Source organism: Macrobrachium nipponense, chromosome 1 (assembly GCF_015104395.2).
Source record: "Macrobrachium nipponense isolate FS-2020 chromosome 1, ASM1510439v2, whole genome shotgun sequence".
Lineage (NCBI taxonomy): Eukaryota > Metazoa > Arthropoda > Malacostraca > Decapoda > Palaemonidae > Macrobrachium > Macrobrachium nipponense.
The window spans coordinates 61,187,673-61,205,063 of NC_087200.1; the positions used below are offsets into that span (position 1 = coordinate 61,187,673).

The 17,391-nt window shown below is 38.6% G+C and overlaps 1 protein-coding gene across 3 annotated transcripts in view; it reads left to right on the forward strand.

Annotated features, from left to right (window-relative positions):
- The window catches only part of LOC135219345 (spartin-like), a 275,523-nt gene that overhangs the window by 123,610 nt on the left and 134,522 nt on the right, over positions 1–17,391 (forward strand). For all 3 annotated transcript variants that reach the window (XM_064256022.1, XM_064256024.1, XM_064256023.1), the window contains exon 9: positions 8,138–8,283. In XM_064256022.1, the coding sequence (XP_064112092.1) occupies positions 8,138–8,283 (146 nt within the window). The remainder of the gene's footprint in view (positions 1–8,137; positions 8,284–17,391) is intronic.

Consider the following 17,391-nt stretch of genomic DNA (forward strand, 5'->3'; position numbering starts at 1 on the left):
GAGACATTCACCAATTAGACCTTCCAATCAAAATCCCCACTATAGAGAGCTGATACCAACGGGCGATGCGGCCGCTACTACTACTACTAGGGACGCCACGGACAGCAGCGCCCCTAGCGGTCATCCTTAATCTATGAACATCTTGTCCTGCAGGGGGGGCAATCAATACAGGGTGGGTTTCATAGGGCGACACGAACCAATCACCCAGAAATAGATTTTTCCTACGTCAAAATCCCTTTTCTGGGCTCAGCTCGTGTCGGCCTATGAAAGAGTACCAGAGAAACAGACAAGATGGGGAAAAAGGACAAATGAAAATCAGTTGTAAAAAGGAGGGATATAATATAAGTAAATCAGTTATTACAGCATATAAACTAAGTACTTAAGGCTAACTTATTTTAAACAATGACATAAAAGAAAGTTAGTAATGTAAAGTACTTAAAATTAAATTATAGTGAACATAGTAAAATACAATAATGCAGTGTAATTTAACAAAATAGATTCACTTAGATAACGTATTTACAAAATATACAAACACCTTGTGTCCTACCCTAGCATAAAAATAAGGGTAGGTACACTGAAGTACATTATCAGTACATAGTGTGGATGTCCCTAGCAAAAAAATAAGGGACAATCCACTAATATGATCTCAGCGGTCTAAGGCTAGAATATCCGAGTAGCATGGCGATAGGGTGAGGCATGTTGGACGAGGTAGGTAGAAAGGAGACCTGGATCTATACTACGACTACTATACAGTATCAGGAGAAACAATGTTTCCCGCTGCTACTGCAGAAAATTTTAAAGATTCCAAGGACTTTAGATAGTGACGTTTAAAGACTGTCGGAGATTTCCATCCAGTATACTTTTTAAGATCCTCAAAGTTCATATGTTGAAAGTAATTAATTGAGGTGGCTACTCCCCTGATGTCATGTGCTTTTGGAAATGAATCAGGATTGGCTTGTTTAATGAAGTAAAGGATTTGTTGGTCTAATACCTTTTACTGATAAAGTACCACCTTTTTCTCTCATGAAGAGAGAACCTGAGGATCTTGAGGATGTACGAGATAGAAAGGCTATTAAAGTTGATACTGGGCAGAGAGAAGGGTCTTGCGGAAGTGGGATGACTTTCCAAGGAGCCCACCTTGCAAGAGGATCCTCATTTTTAGCCAAAAAACTACGATCCGGAGCAAGCAGAACTTCTCCTGAGGGTCTGAAGAATTCCTGAGGAAGCGAACACAGTCCTCATTTATACTGATTGTGACAGCTTGGGATTGGGAATCCGTTGAGGTCGGAGACCCAGTTCCAGAAGCAGAGGATACCAGTTGCTCTTGGGCCAGTCTGGAGCAATCAGGGCTACTAGTCCCTTGAAAGTCCTCAGCTTGCTCAAGACTTTCAAGAGAAGATTCACTGGAGGAAAGACATAAATTTTTCTCCACTGATTCCAATCTAACGACAGGGCGTCCTTGAATGGAGAAGGCTGGTAGCGACTCATAAGGTGGTAGCTGGAGAATACCAGCACTTGCTACTGGGGAGACTGGATGAGGAGCCTGAGCAAGCCCAGCTACTCGGTCCTCGTTCTCTCTACTCTGTTAGAGAGATCTTGGATGGACTGGCCCGACTGAGTCAAAGTGCTCGACAGTTGTGCGAACATCTGTTCGAACTTGGTTCCGAGGGCGGAGACCTGTGAGCCAACCATCTCTCCTACCTGTTGCATCACCACTGCTGAGAAAGCAGTGGGATCAAAGGTGCTAGGTCCCGATACTCCAACCGGCGTTGCCGGAGTGGATGCGGTGGAGGCCGGAGAAGGCATTGGCTCAGCAGGAGCGCGAGCCTTCTCCTTAGAAGCCTTGCTTCTAGAGCTCTTTGAATAGGAAGAGCTTGGCTTAGCCTTCACCGCGTCAGCATAGGAAGTCGAAGACTTCTTAGCTGAAGAAGACGACGACGACTTTTTAGAAGTCGTCTTAACAAGGGTCTTCGGTTCTCTCTGTCCCTTCACCTTTGGGGGTACAGAGAGAGCGGGAGAGCGGGCAGGGATCTCAGATCCCAAAAAGCCTTGGAAAGAAGCAGTAGAAGAAGGGACAGGAGAAGATCCAGGAGCGCCCAAGGAAAGACCTTGGGCACCCGACACACCTACCTCAACCAACAAATCCTCAGCACCTACCGCCATAGGCTCAATATTAAGGTCCAAGGTTGCGACGTCTGGGACCGTCTCCTGCGTGGCCACGGCCCCGAAAGACTGCTGCATCTCTTGCTGGATGGAGGCTATGAGAGGGGCTGCAGATATGGGGTCAACATATCCTGTTGACTTGCCACCGGGGAAGATCTGAACGGCCAACTTCTTGTCCAAGATGTAAGGCTGGCCCTTGGCGGCGTTCTTCCCGAAGCCGCCCACCCAAGCCTTCAGGGTTGCTAGGGCGACTTCCCTCACACCGGCAGCCTGAAAGAGAAGGCGAAATGAAGCTTCTAATGGCGGGGGCGGGGTTAACAAGCTTATGACTAAGTGTTGTTAGTAATACGATCAAAAAGTTCTAGCAATCGACTTACCCCCTCCACCAGCTGACTGACCAGGTCGTAACAGATGGCGCAGGCTTCCGGGTGCCAGACGATCATGTCGTTGTAAGGCGTGGCACACGGGGCGTGAGACCTGCACTCATCGTGGGCGCAGGGGTCGTATAAAGTCGCATTGCACCCAAGGACCTGACAGTTGGTAGCCTGTAAGTGGAAAGATACATAAGTATCAGGAGAACACTTACAGCCTAACAATTGCTCCGCTGCATGCCGGAGCGAGAAAGTTAGATTAAACCAGAGCCCCGCCATAATACGTGTGGTAACAAGATGGTTGGAGTTTGTCCAAGGCTACGCCGGAGACAAGAGATAGAATCCAACCAGGTGTGGTGGTGAAAAATGAAACCACGACGGAAAACGGCGGAGATGGTATACATACAATTATAATTCTAGAAATTCATCGTAAAATTAGGGTATATCCTTAAAAATAACGAAATAAATATCAAACCTTTCCCCCCCGTCTACTAGAAGAGTGCCCTGGTAAGAAGCAAGTTCTCTTCCGGTAGCGGGGAAAAAAGGGAAGGATATAGTAGGCAAGCAATAGACCACTAGTAGTGACCACCCCGCCCGCTGGCGGAGCCAGCAAGCTATAACCAAAGGTGCCCCGGCTGCGGCGGAAGGCTCCGTTCGTTATAGTGGGGGAAAGGTGGGCTGAGCAACTGGGGGGGGAGGGTTCTCGGCGTAACACGGCGGGAGAGAGAGAGGGGGGGGGTGGCCTACTCCTCCCCGTCCCAACAACTACCCGCTCGGTGACCCGGTACCCGAAACAAGTGGTCGCCCTATACCCCAGCTGGGAAGAACCCCTGGCCTCCTCAGAGAAGGAGGGAGGAAGGCAACTGAGGTTGTCATGGCAACCAAGGGGTCCCCCAGACCCCTCCCTATACCTGGTAGGGAGGGAAGGGGAAGGGTAAGGTGCGATGGAACACGTGACCGCAAGTGGCCTAAGCCGCGATAGCAACACAACCGTGGAAGGGCCACGTGAACCAGGCTGTACCAATACATGGGACATGCACCTAGGCTAGCCTAACACCCTAAATAGAACTAAAATTACATCGTAAAGATGGAAAAGACACTTTTAGTAAAAGAAAAAGAAGCCCAGGAGGAGGCAAACTGTTCCGAGGAACAGAAGCCTACTCGAAGCCAGCGATAGCCGATGAAGAGCAAGAGCCGGGATGCTGGGCCAGAAACACAGAATAGCCCTAAATACCAAACTAAGAGAATGGGTAAATGGGCTAACCTAGCTAAAAAGGCGATGTAAAAAACAATGAACGTGATATAGTAAGCCCATAAGTATAAGAAGTCCCAGTATGGAAGACCGGGAATTCTTAAAATGAGGCAGCATGGCGCCGCCACGAGTCGACCGGGAAACCGTATATGACCTATTAGAAGGAAAATACTGGTTCCTGGAAGACTAAAATACGGTAAAACACTACTTATGAGGCACTTAACTTAGCCGTTGCGATGGCAGCACGTTCCATAATGGAGAAGGAGGTAAATCCAAGATAATAGTACACAAGCAAGAAAATGCGTACGACGCTTAGCACTAATAATTAAGGATGACCGCTAGGGGCGCTGCTGTCCGTGGCGTCCCTAGTAGTAGTAGTAGCGGCCGCATCGCCCGTTGGTATCAGCTCTCTCTAGTGGGGATTTTGATTGGAAGGTCTAATTGGTGAATGTCTCGTGGTAGTGTTCCCACTCGCCCCTTTTCTCATACCGACACTTCTTTTAAAGAGTGAGCGAGTCAGTTTTACTGACATTTTCTTAATTTTGTTTTGTTCTCTGGTAATTTTAGATTAATTTTACCTAGAAAGAATGATATTAAGGATCCTTTCATAGGCCGACACGAGCTGAGCCCAGAAATATATATATATATATATATATATATATATATAATATATATATATATATATATATCTATATCTATATCTATATCTATATCTATATCTATATCTATATCTATATCTGTAAGTTATTTCTGCTGTAAGTTGGTGCTTATTAATTAATAGATGCCGTAAGCACAGTGGCGTATATAGGATAGAATAGGATAAGATTAGTTTAACCAGACATCTGAGCCTAAAAAAAGGCTCTTATCAGGCTGGCTCCCAGGAAATAACCTGAGGAAAAAAAAATAGTCTATTAAAAAAACTGACTTTACCTAGGTATATAATAATTTTGTTAAGTGAGAAATCCCTGCCCTCAGTGAGAATTCCTGACATTGCTGGATCTCAAAATAAATGCGCCCCTGCTGAATCCAATTTGGACATTCAACAAGTAAGTGCTGGACAGTCATGGGAACTTAACATCCAATATATTTCATTGGGTCAGAATGTGGGGTTGTCATTAGATGACCATTAAAGAATCTAGTATGACCTATGCGGGGTCTTGCTAATATTACTTCTTTAGATTTTACTTTTGTGACAATGAAACCCATTGGTATACCTCAGATTTTATATTTTTCAGCTTGTTTGATACTGGTACTGGAGACCAATCTGTTTGCCAATCTTGATATATTAGAGATTGACAGATGCTATCCTGTCAGATACAGGGGCATATGAAATTGTTGGGGTAATAGTGCATGCTAGTTTAGCTGCTGAATCTGCATTTTCATTCCCTTCAGTTCCTACATGTGCCAGAATCCAACAGATTTTTATTGACAATCCAGATTGGAGTAGGTGGATTTTTATTTGGATTTCTTTGACAAGTTAATTTGAAGTTTTGTACTTGTTTATAGCATCAATAGCACTATGTGAGTCACTGAAAATTATTGAAGAAATTGTTTGCCTTTCAGTTATTATGTCAAGTTCTGCTCGTATGGACGAGAGTTCTCGAGTAAACGCAGATGGTATTAAAGGAAGGCCTACTTTGATCAATTTCCTACTTTGATTAATTTATTATTTGAGAAAGCTGAAGCTCCTACTCCAGCCTTGTTTTTTGAGCCATCTGTATATATCGTGAGCTGGTTTCCCTTTCTTCGGATGTGCTCTAGGGCATGTTGGCGGTACATCTCTGTATTAGTCATATTTCGTCTAAGAAGATAAGACAAAGTGGTCCATATTTTTATTCGTTTCAGAGTCCAAGGTGGTGGGTCTTCTATTGTTGGGGGAAAAATTGGTGTTATATTATTATTATACGAGTTCATCAAGTATTTTGCTCTTTTTGGGAAGGAGCTAGCACTATGATGTTCAATCCTAGGATTACAATTCAGGAAGCAGGTAGTTGCAGGAGATGATCCTGCGTGTAGGGAAAGGCCTCTACGTAGTGTTATCAAATTCCGGTGATGTCTCAGATAGTATGCCTACCTCCGCTAAAAGGGAATTTGTTGGGGATGATCTAAATGCACCAGTACACAAGAGATTTTAATGTTGCTTCAGACACTGAAGAATATATAGGACAGCAGTAGTCTTATTATAGGTAAAACTGATGTCTTATATAACGTTAACATTGTGTGACATCCTGCTCCCCATGAGCCCCTCACTGGACGAGTGGTTTTCTTGCTCAGGTGCCAATCCGGTGGTCTGAAGTTTGATTCCTGGCTCGGGCAACACGGAATCAGAGGAATTTATTTCTGGTGATAGAAATGCATTTCTCGATATAGTGTGGTTCAGATCCCACAATAAGCTGTAGGTCCTGTTGCCAGGTGACTAATTGGTTCCTAGCCATGTAAAAATATCTGATCCTTTGGGCCAGCCCTAGGAGAGCTGTTAATCAGCTCAGTGGTCTGGTAAAACTAAGATATACTTACTATATACTTACCTGCTCCCCATGAGAGTGCGATAGTTTCTTTAACAGGGCAAGGGCTTTTATGCCATTGGCTTTGATATACTTGATGTGTGCTTTCCAGTTTAAATGTTGATCAAACATTATTCCTAAGTATTTAACATTTGTACAATCAATTTCAGTGATATACAGATGGAGTTTGATTTCTTGGTCTTTTAGCCACCTTTTGTCTTTATAGAAAACAGTGGCCTTTGTTTTATTGGTTGAAAAACAAAATCAAACTGAATTTGCCCATTTACTTATATATGTGATGGCAGTATTAATGACTCTTTGTGCATGTCTCATGGAGCTACTCATGTAGTATATGGCAGTCATCAACGTATCAACTATGCCGCAACTATACCATCAGAGGGCCCAGGGGTACTCAAATCTTTATTTATATTTTCCATAAAGATTAGAGAGAGAAGAAAAAAAATCATCAGAAAACCTAAAAAAAAATATCATCAACCTTTCATGGAGTTTATTCTTACACCAAAGGCACAAGTGAGAACTGACTCCCAAATGTCCGCGTCCCTACCCTACCCCACAGCGGATGGCACAACACAATTAGTGTGGCCCAAGTGTAAGCTAAACCCGCTTAGTAGGACTGAGAGTATTACAAGAACACAATCTTCCCCACCTTAATCATGTTATGGGCAGACTGGATAGAATGCGGAGAGTCCTATCTCCAGAACCTGATCCCCCGGGAATCCGTGGTCCAGCCCTGAAGAATAGTTCCGCCCTTGAGTTATTGAATTGATATCCCTTAGATCCGAACATTATCAGGTAATTGATAGTCCTACCACAGTTTCCACTATTTAGCTTTGGATATAAACCCAGTCCCAGCTATGATGTCTTTCCTTATTTATCAGGTCCAATAAATTTTTGCAAAAGTGGAAAATTCCACAAACATAATTCCAAAGAAATATTATTATGATATATTGGACCCTTGGACTCGAACCCAGGAACAAATTCCTGGGGTTCAAGAGCCCCCTCACCACATCATATTGGTCCCAGGTTGAGGGGGGCCAGTGCCGTAACTATACTCTGTTTTTTCCATCTGTCCACCTGCCTGTGGTGTTTGTGATGGTAACACTGCATCCCGGCCGCTATATAGTTACGCTATGTGTAAGTTTTAGGTAAATAAAACGATATGTGGGTGTACATTTGCAACTGAAAAGTGTTTTAATAATTCGCTGTCTGCAAATTACACCGTTAATATTCTAAATAGTATATTATTATAATTGTTGAATGTAAGCTGAATGTAACTATCTAAAGCCCGGGAGGCAGTGTTACCATACGCAAACACCACAGGCGGGTGGACAGATGGAAAAAAAAAACAAGTATATAGATACCTATTCTTGTTGTAAACACCATAACTAGATACCTATTCTATTTGTATACAATTAATAGATTTGTATACTATAATTAATAGATTTGAATTTTTCAAGAACATACAGTTAATTGCCACTGTCTTATGGATTAGTATTATGTTGTCTGTATTCAGGATTCAAAGTGTACCCTCATTATATAGGTAATTTTAGTAATGTTTTAGTTAATTAAGGTATTTATTAAAAATATACATACATACATACATGCACAATATATATAGGAGTACGGGGTATTAAACACTGTCCTGAAGGACTATTCTATGTTGCTATCTGTACAGTTATGGAAGTGAGCTGTTCTTAATAGTTTTACGTCCAGATTCAATCTGACAACCTATTTTTTCCACTCATAATTTCAAGTAACTAAGCTCTAACAATACACTTTTAACTTGTGTTATTAGCATGTAGTTACATAAGAATTTCTTCTTCCAGGAGCAGAAGCCATTTCAAAGGGGGTAGTTTGGGGTGCAGAAAAGCTGGGTGAATTGATATCTTTTGGGTCTGAAACACTGAAGAGTCACATCAAGCCAGAGGAACAAAAGAAAGAAATTGATCCCAAGTGGCAAACAACAGCAAAGGTACGTAGAATATTATATACAGTAGGACCTCGATAATCACGGGGGATGGTGCCCAGAACCCGTGTTATCCTGGTTCCCCCCTCAAAAATTGCTAAAAACTGCCTACTTTAATAGTTACCCCACCCGAGACCTACTTTTGTTCAAACACCAAATAGTATGTCTTCAACTATCACCTGAAACTAAATTCAAGATAGTTTCAAAGTTATTGTACAACATTACCCTTAAAAATATATGTAGTATATGTGCTACTGTACATATGTAGCCTACTAGCCTATGGATTACAGCTAGAAGCCTACATATGCCTGCTCATGTTGGCCTCTTTTCTTCACAACACATGTTAATATTACACGTAATAACCTTCATCTGATGTTTAGGCTTCTTTCCCATAAGAGTAAAGGATCGGGGCTTTTGGATACCACATAATTAACTCGTTTATATGGGTACAATTTAAAGAACACGGCGAACACGACTTCAATCACATAAAATGTGGGCAGGACAGTGTTGCCAAATGGGAATGGCAATTTCTTGCTAGATTTTGCTCCATAAAGTGCTAAAAATTTCACATCATACACAACAATGCCACGGAGCCAATTTCAACCGATTGCTCTCTTTTTTTATTCAAACATGTTTCTAGCATACAGTGTACTTGTACATTACGTTACATGATTCCTAATAATCTTGAAACCTATTCTGATCAATTCCTGAAAATGGTTTTGCAAGATTTTGTTCATTTTCTTACATGATATATCAAACATAGTAGAATAAAAGAAATATTCAACTCAACATTACAAAGTTTTGATGTCAAAATACGTATGCTAGATATATTTGAAAACAAATGCAAGTTTTCCTGCCAGATGCTGGATTGAAAATTTTCTTGCTAATTACCTCAAGAAAATGAAAGCTAGCATTAAAAATGCAAAATTGGTAAAACATGAATAGAATTAGTAGCACATATAGTTATTGTACCATTAGAAATATCAAAATAAACGAAGTCGCAAAGCCAATTCTATTCATGTTTTTCTAAACACGTAGCCTAAAAGGAAACTATTTTGTTTGTTTCATCATGCCACAAACCACTGACAATGCAGAGTACATATGACCATTCTAAACTATTATTTACTACCAGAATACAAATGATATTGTGTATTGAAAATGAATGTTACGTATATTCCCAAACATTATTACTACCATGACTAGTACTATTACAATTCCGAAAGATATTGCTGTGAACGCTACCATAATTTGATTTTCATATATGTACGTACATTTTGTCAGCTGGCTGGCTTCGCATAGATAAAAGTTGATTTCCCTGATATGAAATTATTCCACGGATAGCCTTTTTATTATGAAGATATGACGATAATATAGAAGGTAAAAAATGGTTTTATGTATTTCATTTACGCTTCGTTGCCGAGAGAGAGAGAGAGAGAGAGAGAGAGAGAGATTATTTCGTTTATGCTTTGTCACAGAGAGAGAGAGAGAGAGAGAGAGAGAGATTCTTTCTTTAGATCTCCATTACATGAAGAATGAGTAAAAATGTATTTTATTTTAACCTTTGGAAGCCACCATTGACTATTGGCAGTGACAACTTAAACACAACTCGATAAACGCTCAATAGTTATGGCAGATGACGTCAGCAATCGGCTGTTTCTCTATGGAGGAGAGAGAGAGAGAGACTGTTGCCTGATTTGGTTGTAATAGTGACATATATCCATTAGCAAAAGTTGAATAATAGTTGTGTATTGAGAATAATGATCATTTTAATAAAACTGTTGTTTTACTGTGTCTAATCATATTGCATGTATTATTACTATACAGGCGGCCCTCAATTAGCGGCAGGGGTTCCGTTCCTGGCCGCCGACGGCAAGCGATTTTCGACGCTGAGCGATTTTAAAGCCTACGGCCACCGCACACCTTCTTTCGAAACTCTAGACCAGTCAAAGGCGCTGTAATCCCACAACGGCGCAATAAGTAAAATTATATTTATGCAGTATAGTACTATAGAATTTACTGTACAGTACTTTTGGGTGTCTAGAGTATGTAAAGATATAATAAAGTTTATACAGTGTACAGGTAGCTGTAGTGTTCAGGTTACGATCATTAGTCTTACGATAGTCCGATTTTATGAGAGATCAAATTACAATGGCCTAACTTTATCCATCTTCTAGTTTCATAAGTTCAATAACAGCAAAAGAGAATGATGAAAGTATGGTTTTAACGTTATACTCGTTGCGTGAACGTTTACAGCCATGAACAACCTAACGAGAAACGACTTTTTTTTTTCTAAGTACAACCGAACTGGATAACATCCGTTTGGCTTGTATTTCAATCATCATACAACAGTACAACATTACCGTAGTTGTTATAAATGGCGTTATGTATAGAATAGAACTGAGATATCTTAATGTAATAACTTTATTCGCTATAGATCAGAGATCAAATTAGATTAAAGATCAATCGGGAAATATACTGTTAAATTTAAACCTGTTATAACTGAAGCTGAGAAAACTGTTCAAGCTGCTAATGACTATTATCGGACATCGGCAACGGAATGGATAAAACTGCAGTACGTATGCCATCAAACACAACCGTAGATAAAATTGGGATAAAATCATTTTAATCAAAACTACTGTGCTTGAAAGAACACATTTTACTGTTGGTTTCACGCCGATATAAGATAAATAACGTAAAGTTCGTATTACGATGATATAAAGGATTATTGTGAACGGAATCACGTAATTTTTTTACGCAATAAACATGCCGCCAACGTAATATGTTAACAACAACAAAAAAAAGTAGTTCACATTCACAACGAGACATATTCAATAAATATTTCCACCTAAAAACACGCTGTAGTATAAGGAAAAATAACTTTGTCTCATATAAGTCAAGTACTATCTAGATGTTCATTTATGCTAACTAAAAGCAAGAGCATTCGCTCAGAATTGCGTTATGGTGAAACAAACTCGTATTCATCAGCTGATTTCAAACCACAACATTGGCCGCTCCGCGGAATATGGGCTTAGATTTGCTGTAGTATTTTAAAATACAATAATATGAGATTACGTACAATATTCTTGGATACAGTGAAATAATGTATAACTTTTTAAAGGATTTATGGAAGAGATGCATAATTGATAAAATAACACAATGCATTTTTCGGAACTGGCGGACAAGAACAAACATGAAAAAACATCCCCTGACAACGTGGAGCGTAGTTACAAAGGCTGCCTTAATTTGTATCTTATTTCTGTACAAAAATGAAAATACCTTTACGTAATATATTTTCATACACATTTTAAACATAAAAGCATAAACATTTAAAAAATCGACACATCGATCGCTAAATTTGCACTCTTTTTATCTCGATATTTTCGGAAGAGCGGCATACAAGAACGAACTTGAAAAAGCATCGTAGTCGATAACTTGAAGGGCAGTTTCAAAAGCTGCCTTTTTATCATATTTCTGCACAGAAATAAAAATACTCTATTCGTAATACATTTTCATACACATTTTAAACATAAAAACATAAACATTTATAAAATCGACACATCGATCGCTAATTTGCACGTTTTTTAAATCGATATTTTCGGAAGAGCGGCAGGCAGCGGCTCACAAGAAAGAACATGAAAAAACATCGTATTTGATAACGTGAAGGGCAGTTTCAAAAGCTGCTTTTGTATCATATTTCAAATGCCTTTCATGTAATACATTTTCATTTACATTTTAAACAAAAGCATGAACATTTATAAATCGACACATCCATAGCTAAATTTGCACTTATGTAACTCGATATTTTTGACATAGAACAGCGTCAGAGGCATATATTTTACCCTAATACCTACGTAATAACTCTCCATAAAATTTGTTAATATAATTTGCATAACCTTTATGGTCTGAACGGCATTTCTACAAATGTATGAACTCGTTAGACAACGGCGCTAGCGGCGCTGTTAACTGAAAATTGTGCCGTAAAGATACCTTTAAAATGCCTTATTTTTTTAATGAATATTTTTGACGACCGCCGCAAAACCAATTCGCCGTTGAGTGATTGCGCTGTTAACCGCGGGCCGCCTGTATTATAGTATTATGATATGAACATAGCAATCTACCATTTGCATTTTGGTTTTGTTTACATTCTTAAAATAATCAAATGATGTCGTTTTACCAATATCATCACTGTTTTTAGTTGCCGAATGGAACTTAAGTTTTACCAATATCATCACTGTTTTTAGTTGCCGAATGGAACTTAATTCAGAGATATGCCTATAATATATAAGGTGAGAATGGTTTTATCACCTTTATTGCCAGTTAATATCATAATGTGAATCTGTTCATGTATGTTGGTGGTTATCGCACTGCAAGTAGGTTTAGCCTACCAATGAACGTCATGCATATGCCTTGAATAGGCTATTTATTATGAAGATATGCCAATAATATATAAGGTGAGAATAGTTTTATTACCTTTATTGTCAGGTAATATCATAATGTGAGTTGTTTCATGTATGTTGGTGATTATCGGACCGTGGCCGAGGCTTAGCCTACCGATAAACATCGCGTACGCAACATGTTTGTCCCGCGATGCTGTGATTCATACCAGCGATATAGCGTGAGAAGCGGTCCAAGAAAAAACCTGTGAATGACTGATTCCGTGATTATTGATCTGCGATTAAGTGATGCCCCACTGTAAAGTTGAGAGAGAATCATTTTAATAATATTCAGATCTTGAAAGAATATAGTTTACTGCTGTTTTCACGCCGATAAAAAGATAAATAATGTTACAGTAAAGCTCGTGCTACGAAGAAATCAAGTGAAAATAGCGAACGGAATCACATCATTTTCCTTACACAATAAACATGCCCACAAAGCAATCTGTTAACGAAAAAAATAATTTAGTTCCCAACGAGACGTATTAAATTCATATTTCAACTTAAAGTTAATACGTCTTATAACGAAAAGATGTCCTTGTCTCATATAAGTAAAGTATCTAGATATTTTTTTATGCTAACTAGAAGCAAAACAATTTGCTCCAAATTGAGTTAAATATGACAAAATAAACTCATATTTACCATCAGCTGATTTCCAAACCAAAACATTGACCACTTAGTATTTTATGATACAATACGTAATATGAGAATACATACAGTACAATAGGATAGAGAAATTTATCATTTTTAAAAGACTCGGAAAAGATGCATAATTGTTATGTTTTTATTCCATAATTATATGTAGGCATCAGCAGCCTGATAGGTATCACTCAATTATGCCAATATCGGTCCGAATATGAGTCCGATTTACCATGGTATCTAGCATCATATATGCTAGGCTAACTTGTTAATGTTAATCAATTTCACTAAGTACTGGATTATGAGCCAATATGCATTGAACCTAGAAAATTAGCTGAAATTAATAGTTACTTTGCCGTATATGTATAAGTATACTGTGTCGTGTATGGTACGCTACCCTATATGTAAAGATGGTACTGATTACCGTAGTGTAGGCTAGGCTATATTCGAGATACGATTTTTTCGACATACGATGGGTTTTTCGGAACCTAACTCCATCGTAAGTTGGAGAATACCTGCATTGCTGTACAATAAAATATTTACAGACAATTACAAAATCAAGCATAATGCTGCCTATCATCCAATTTGTTACTTGTGCATGAAATGATTATTATTATAGGCAGTCTCCGCTTATCGTCGGCATTAGTTAATGGCATTTTTGTTTTATGACGCTTGGCTAACTAGGAACTCCATTTCTTTTGACTCTTTATACTTACATTCCTCCTGTAAGGAGTGGCAGATGTTAGCCTTAGCTGCAGCTGCTGGAAATACCAGTTGATCTACAACCTGAGGAGAGAGTATTATATGAATCTTAATACAGTTTCAGGAGTCTCAGTGTCCTAAGAGGCTTTCCTTTAATAGCACCGACACCAAGGTTACACTATCCTCCTCCATAGAATTTTCATTCTTTGGAACATTGACCAGGGTGGAAGGCTCCTAAACTTCCTTTCTTGGAACTTAAACACAGTTCATTTTAGACTTTCAAGAGTCTGAAGATCCAAGATAAACACTCCTCAGTGTGATAGCAACAACACACAGTAGGGCCATGGTCATCAAAAGTTCCTAGTGTCCTTTCATCTACTGTATTGCAGTGTAAGTACACGAGCAGACAGAATATTCAGTACAGTGGTCAACCAAACATCCCAAGCAACCCAATGCCAATGACTCATTCACTAGCTTTTAGTTGGCCGAGAAATGGTGTCCAAATTGTCATTTCTCTGTCCAGTGAGATGATCAAATGAGTGTACCCCATAACTTCCTGGTGGACATCACATTTCGGGCCAGATCTTTTGAGGCCAGGGTCATCGGCCTGTCTATCGAGGGTCATCGGCCTGTCTATCGTATTCAGGAAGAACCTGAGGTTGAGTATACTAACCCTTAAACGCCGAAGCGGTAAAAAAAAAAAATTGTCTCCCGTGTGGCGGAGGTGTTTCAGAGTGAGCGCGGAAGCGGAAAAAATATTTTTTTCAAAAAATCACAGTGCGCTTAGTTTTCAAGATTAAGAGTTCGTTTTTGGCTCCTTTTTTTGTCATTGGCTGAAGTTTAGTATGCAACCATCAGAAATGAAAAAAATTATCATTATCATATATAAATAATGCGATATATGATAGCGCAAAAACGAAATTTCATATATAATTGTATTCAAATCGCGTTGTGCACAAAACGGTTAAAGGTAACAAGTTACTTTTTTTTTCGTTGTAATGTACACTAAATTGCTATTATTTTGGTACATAACGCATTGTAAAACGGTAAAAGCAACACAGAGAAAATATTATCACAAAATAATGCATGAATTCGTAACGCGCGGACGTAAACAAATATTTTTTTCAAAAATTCACCATAAATCTAAATATTGTCTTAAGAGACTTCCAATTTCTTTCAAAATGATGACAAATGATTGAATATTACTATACTGTAAGAGTATTAGCTTACAATTGCAGTTTTCGACCATATCTGACGAGTTAAAGTTGACCGAATGTCGAATTTTTATATATATATATTTTTTATATGCAATTATTTCAGAAATAAGAAAAGCTACAACCTTCAAATATTTTTCGTTTCATTCTACATAAAATTGCGCACATTTTCATATATTAAACTCTATGAAATGCCTAATATGAAACGGAGCAAATATTCCGAGAATGGGACGTACGCATTTCGGAGATTTTCGGCGGAGAATCCGCGCGCGGAGGGAAGGAAAGATTTTTTTTTAAATTCACCATAAATCTTAATATTTTGCTAGAGACTTCGAATTTGTTTCAAGATGAAGATAAATGACTGAATATTACTACTCTGTAAGAGTTTTAGCTTACAATTGCGTTTTTCGACCATTTCGATAAAGTTAAAGTTGACCGAACGTGGTTTTTTTTCTATTTATCGTGATTTATATGCAAATATTTCAAAAATGAGAAAAGCTACAACCTTCAATTATTTGTTGTTGTATTCTACATGAAATTGCGCACATTTTCATATATAAAACTTTATGTAACAGCTAATTTAAAAGGGTGCAAACATTACCACAATCGCACGTATGATTTTTTCAGAAGAGTTACCGCGCGGACGTAAAGAAAATGTTATTTTGTTCATAAATTCACCATAAATCGAAATATTGTGCTAGAGACTTCCAATTAGTTTCAAAATGACGATAAATGCTTGAATATTACTAGAATATAATCGTTTTAGCTTACAATTGCGTTTTTTTACTATTTCGATAGAGTCAAAGTTGACCGAAGGTTGAAATTTTGGCAATTATCGTTATTTATATGAAAATATCTCAAAACTGGTAAAAGCTACAACCATGGGTTGTTTTTAGTTGTATTGTGCATGAAATTGCACACATTTCCATATATAAAACTTTATATAACAGCTAATTTTAAAATGGTGCAAACATTACCACAATCGCATGTATGATTTTTTTCGGAAGAGTTACCGCGCGGACGTAAGGAAAAAGTTTTTTCATAAATTCACCATAAATCGAAATATTGTGCTAGAGACTTCCAATTAGTTGCAAAATTAAGGTAAATGATTGAATATTACTAAAATATAAGTTTTAGCTTACAATTGCGTTTTTCGACCATTTCGGTAGAGTCAAAGTTGACCGAAGGTTGAAATTTTGGCAATTATCGTTATTTATATGAAAATATCTCAAAACTGATAAAAGCTACAATCATGAGTATTTTATTGTTGTATTCTACATAAAAATGCGCACATTTTCATATATAATATACTTCATGTAACGGCTAATTTACAATGGTACAAAAATTATGTCAAAGTGACGAAATAATTTCCGAGATGTGTCACTGATACTTTTTAGTGTGTCAAGAAAGAAATTTGCGCTTGCGCGCCTGCGTAACGATTGTAAACAAAACAACACCTTGATCCGTGAACTCCCAGCAACCCCCAAGGCGCGTGATTCAAAAGTTTTAGGCTGGTAGGCCTATAAGTATTTTTCCGCGAATTAAAAAAAAAACTTTTGTAAGTCGACGTAAAATACGTCCAGTCGGCACACGAGAGACAAAAAATGTCAACGTAAAATACGTCCAGTCGGTAGTAAAGGGCTAAGATGGAATGTAATTGTGCAGATTTACCTTGGGAAGTTGCCCATAGGTCCTTGGACTATATTTCCTCTGAACTTATGGTGGATGATCAACAAGTGATGTAGTTCACCCAGCTCTTGAGGACCAGGTTACGTCTTACCTAAGGTGTGCTGCTGCAAGGAGAAGGTGCGTTTATGGGACTGGCCTCCTCCCTTTCTCTTCGCTTTCTTCCTCTTCCAGTGGACCAGTGGACAGAAGAACAGTGAACAAATTGTCATGTACTGGACTGGTGTGTTTAGGGTGTGTTTCAAATAGGGGTTCTTATTGACACCAACATATAAGTTTTTCTTTATTGGTTTTCCATATAAAACTTGTCTGACGGTGTATTATTACATTTGAACTGAAAGGAAGGATAACTTGAATCAGTACCTTGATGAAAACATTGCAAAATGAATAATATGATAGCAGAAATTTAGAATATGACAACATGATACAGTCACAGTGAA